This window comes from Limulus polyphemus, unplaced genomic scaffold (assembly GCF_000517525.1).
Source record: "Limulus polyphemus unplaced genomic scaffold, Limulus_polyphemus-2.1.2 Scaffold99, whole genome shotgun sequence".
NCBI classification, from domain to species: Eukaryota; Metazoa; Arthropoda; class Merostomata; order Xiphosura; family Limulidae; genus Limulus; species Limulus polyphemus.
Window position 1 is genome coordinate 671,459 of NW_013665709.1, and position 5,545 is coordinate 677,003.

The 5,545-nt window shown below is 33.5% G+C and overlaps 1 protein-coding gene across 6 annotated transcripts in view; it reads right to left on the reverse strand.

The window, feature by feature from the left end:
- Positions 1-795: 795 nt before the first annotated feature.
- LOC106469842 overlaps positions 796-5,545 on the reverse strand; it is a 30,054-nt gene continuing 25,304 nt past the window's right edge. For all 6 annotated transcript variants that reach the window (XM_022399204.1, XM_022399196.1, XM_013930357.2 and 3 more), the window contains one exon: positions 796-5,429. In XM_022399204.1, the coding sequence (XP_022254912.1) occupies positions 4,552-5,429 (878 nt within the window). In that variant the 3' untranslated portion in view covers positions 796-4,551. The remainder of the gene's footprint in view (positions 5,430-5,545) is intronic.

Sequence of the window (5,545 nt, forward strand, 5' to 3'; positions counted from 1 at the left end):
AAATAGACTTACTAAACAATTGTTTACTTTTTCTTATGTTCAATGTATAACACAAATCATTTTATCTTGTTTGTTGTTAATCGTGAAGCTACACGAGCTATTGGTGCTCTGTCCACCACAGGCATTGAAACCAGATTTTTAGCGTTATAAGCCCTCAGACTTAAAGTTGCGACATTCGGGGTATTATATTAATACAAAGCCACAGTGGGCTATTTGCGGTGTCCACCACGGGGAATCGAACCCTAGATTTTAGCGTTCTAAATCCTTAGACTTACCCATCAAGGGACATTGGTTGTTTTTTCGCCTGTTTTTTCATTAACAAAAATATTCGACAATGTCGAATTACCCATTTCGGCACGTTAAAAAAACATATGGGGATTTTTGTTTTCAACTAAGAGAAATATACCATTAATATATTCAGAGGAATTAAGGAACTTATATCATATTAGTATTATTTCAAAGGAAAACAAATGCCGTCGTTTTTCTTTTTATAACATCAAGTCACGCTTTAAAAATCTGGAAACGCGGAATTTAAAAATTGGATTCTTAACATAAAATCTTCCAACAGTTTATAAAAAGAATTCGGCGTTTAAAGCGCTTTAACTGTCACATCGTTTCGTTAGAGCTTTAATTATCATGTTAACTGGAATCTCAACTTACGTCATACGTTCCCGAAAGGCCGTAGATCTTACATAATTATCATATGATTCATGCGAAATGTCACAAATGTTAAGACTGAACTTAAAACGTGTGTTTCTGTACGTAATACATCAGAAAAATAATGAATACCTACTATCAAATACTCAAACTTCCAGTTTAATACAAAACATTACAGCTTCAGGTGTACACCAGATTCATGTGATCACATCACTAGTAGTAGTTGCGTCCTAGTCCGGACACCGGGTGAGCATGTTTTGGTGTGACGGGGATTCGAACACGCGACCCACAGATTGCGAGTCGAGCGCCCTAACCACCTGGCCATGCCATAGCCATCACATCACTAAAAGGCAATCATGACAACATTAGCTCAAATATCTAAAAGTTACGTCGTGAAATCTTAAGACTGTTATATCCAATAGACATTCTATAATATTTATAATTACGAAATGTGTCAAAAACAAGAATAGTACTGGATCAACCTACTGTGGCACCACGTATCTAGCTTGTAGTTGTACGACTTTCATGCTGCCGGCTGAATCTTAATTAGGACTTCCCCCGCAAAATTGTATAAAAACCGTTAGCATGTGTAAAACAGACTAATCACGTGATGTGTCAGGCGATTTCTGAATCCTATAAATGCAGGAATGCGGTTATTACGTTATGCTTGATCTTCAAGACGACGACAAAGAGCAAGAATCACTTTAACTTATACTAAAGTCACACCAGTAGGTTCTCATTTAGAAGAACTGCTGTATATCAAAGACCTATTTTAAACTATTTGTTCAAAGACATCCATTTGAGTGGGCATGTTTGTAAGAAAGGTCCTCCTGACAGGGGGGATGAGGGGGGGGGAAGAGTTGGCTTTATTGTTTCCTTTATATGGTTTAACAACATCCAGTGCGTACTTACGCGTTGTTGCAGCTCATGTACACCCTACAATGCTCTGTATATTCAGTCTGATTATAATTAAAGAATTCATAACACTCGAATTGTCCAAAAACTGGTTCAAAGGGCAATAAAGGTAGGTTCAGACATTCTTCTTGGTCAAGACAATCACTAGACCTCAGCATGGTTGAGCATTTCTGGGACGAACTTGAGTGTGACATTCAACTAACCATAGACAAGATACCTCTAACCATCTTGTGAAGTCTATGTTATAACAAATCTTGCCTATGATCATGCCAAAAGATGATCCGTCAGGATGTTAGGTTGGGGGGTGGTCCTAATAAAGTGGTCAGTCAGTGCAGTTTTAAAGAGGTTCTGTCACACATTCTACAACTACTTTGCAATAGGTGGTGCAACAGATTTGCATAGATTTAAATACATAAAAATACGCCCAGTCTTGAATTAAATAGTATTATATTGATAAAATCCCAACACTGATTAAGTAAGCAAAATTTTGACAAGAAAAATTAGGAAAAATATAAAAGAAATTAATTTTACCAATCAAGGACACTGTCCATCTTACCAATGATGGATCAAACTCATACATGTGTAACAACTATACCTATATCAACATATTTACTAACAAACCTATAAGACAACTAAAATATAATAAAATATGAAATTTCCAAGAATTTGTAAAGTAACACGTTTTAGAGAATTTCTTTATAGGTATATATTAAATACTTCCATTTGTACACAGTTATCTTAACATATGTTTAATTAATTAAACTGATATTTGTATTGCATATAACAAAATTCATATATAACATTTTTAAGCTACCATTTCCTACGTGCACAGACGCTTAACAATAGAAGCAGTGGTTAATTATGTGTGGTGATACATTTTGTAATAAAAATTATAATGCTAAAAAATAAACAATACAAACGATATTTTTTACAATATTTGTATTACTGACTATCAGTATTTTGTTATATATTCTTTTTCAACTAAACCAAACCAAACATAAAATATTTCTTAAGCTTTAACAGTGTAAATTCTGTATCGTACATATTGTTATTAGCCTAATATATTGCTGTTAAAATAACAAACATAAAATGGAATACAATTAAAGGACTAATGTGAAACTTCTACAGTTAATAAAACCTTCAATTTCACTGAAAACAATTTATGTAAAAAAACTACTCATACTGAATAAGCCGATTTTCTCAACTTGATGAACTTGAATTACCAGCATTTTGAAAACAAAGTTGAAAATGTTTGGTAAGCATACGTGTTCTATTTTCTAGCCAAACCTTTGAATCTACTCATGTTCAGGTTTTTATTCATGCAAGAAATACATGAAAAACATGGCACTTTACTGTTCATGTCCATGTTTCTACTGATACAAGAAACATCTATAAAACATAGTACTTTACTGTTCATGTCCATGTTTCTGTTGATACAAGAAACATCTATAAAACATAGTACTTTACTGTTCATGTCCATGTTTCTACTGATACAAGAAACATCTATAAAACATAGTACTTTACTGTTCATATCCATGTTTCTGTTGATACAAGAAACAATATACAATGCAATACTTTACTGCTCATAAACAGATTTATATTCACAATATCAAAATTAGTTGACTTTATCCAGTTTCCAGCTTGATAATGTAAGTTACATCCAGTATACTTATCTAGCTTCAAAAGGAAAGGTTTATAAAAGGCTACAAAATGCTCATGAACGGGTTATGTATCAGTTTTGGATGATAATGTCCTCATCCTCATTAATATCAAATGCCTTGCAAAGTTTCCATGTGGAGACATAGGCACCCTCTAAGAAGATGAAGTAGGAGCTCCGTGAACTGTCTCCAAACAATATTTTGAACAAGGTTGTTTTAAATTACTAAACAAGTTACCTAAACACAGAGAAATAAGCTATTTGAACCAGTACTTACTCCAGGTAGTTGTATAGAGAAATGCAGGGATTTTTAGGTTTGTATCAAAGAGTTAAGTAATAACAGAAGCAACACAGATGTGTTAATAAAGGAAGCCAACTAAAAATTAAATATGTATTTAGCATACACTGGTTAATACAATATTTAATAATGTTCAAAATTCACTTAAACAATTGCTTCAGAAAAAATAAAATTTGTACCAAGTATGGTTATCTCGTGAACTGTGATATACAATCAATGAACATGGCTTATTACTGACAGTTGGTCATCAAAATCAAGCCTAGCATCATTAATGTGGAGCATACATGCTATTAATATTATATATATTACAGTGGTCATGAGGGTGTTTATATACCTATATCACTCACAATTCAAAACAGTATTAAATAGAGTGAAACAGCTTGTTCTGACAAAAATTATGATAAACAGTAGATTATTGCCACTGTTATCATGTAGCTGCAAAACCTAAACAAGATCTTGTTTGTTAATGTATTGTAATTTGTGTCTGCAAATGGCATAAACATTTTAAAAAGTGTGTCTGGTGTATGGCAATACACTGCTCAATTGTACAGCCATTTACGGCCTTAAAAATATTGAGTTGTTTTACTGTGTGGTAAAACTAATATGGCTCCAGCCACTTTAGTGGTAGTACAGTAATTAATGGGTGCATTATTGTAGCTTTCTACAGTTCTGCACAGTTCACACAGTAGAGCTGCACAAATAAGTGCTCTTTAACTTCCAGAAGTTTCTATTGGCACACTCGTGAATGATCCAATTCTGTGTTAAAAATAAAATAAAAAGTTGTAATGTCATTATTTGTGTTTATTATGACTACATTTGACTATTTAATTTGCTAAATTAATCCTGTGCCAAATTACACATTTTGAAATAGTAGGATAATTCATAATTTTTTTTAACCACAAAATGTTGCTGTTACACTTTGTAAGAAATTTAAAATTACTGACAGAATTCTGGGAGTGATTAGTCCTTAAGGAAAAAAATTATTCAGAGCACTGTATGTATCACTAATAATAAAACAAACTGACTAAAGATTTTCTATAGTATTAACACTTTCTTCAAGGCCATCTTTTGTACAACAGCTCTGATCTTCTCTGCTTTTGGACCTATGATTAATTACTTCTGCTTTATTAAAGCTTATACCAGATAATTCCAGAGATTCTGGTCCACTAGTCATGTCTTCCCAAGAGTCATCTCCCTCACTCTCTGTGGTAGATGAGTTTATGCTCATTTTTGTTTTACAATTTTCATCTTCTACTGGTGCTTTGTCAATTTCTTCAAGTTCTGACTTGATAGCAGTGCAGGATAAAACATCCTCTTTAAAATCTGTGGCATTCTGATGTGGCGAAACAGAGCTATTGTTTTTTGCTTCTACACAGCTATCGTTAGAAGTAACAGCAGTATTCTTGCCAATAGTTGTTTGAACTGTTGCAGATGAGCTAGAAATCTTACAATCCTGGTTTTCTGTTAAGTTAATTTTTGTTTTAAAAGTATCTGATAATTCTGTTTCAATAGAGCATTTGTCTCTTTCTGACTCTTTAGATTCATTAGGTAAGGAAGAACCTGATTTTTGTCTTTTAGATACATATATGACTGGTTTCTTGGGGGGTTTGTTTTGGTGACCAGTGGTGGTCAACATTCTCTGCTGTGAAGACTTTGAACTAATTGTTGGTGGTATTACCCGTGAAACATTCACACCAGTAGTACTCATTTCATTTTTCACTTTCACGGTTATGGTCATGTCTTGATTTAATCTTACAGACCTGTTACGTGTTGGTGCCACATCGCTCTCATCTTCAATATCAGGATCTGTGTCCAACATGAAGTTTCCAAAAGACGAGTAGCATCCCCTTTGTCTCAAGAATCTTCTTCCTCCTCTTCTGGGTCCCCAACTTGGTGGTCTACCTAATGGTTAGAAATTAAGATCTGTATAGAAACCATTCCCCTATGCAAGGTGTGGCTGTAACTTCTTGTAAAATTCAGTATCAGATACATAAATGGATATAGAAATTTATAAATTT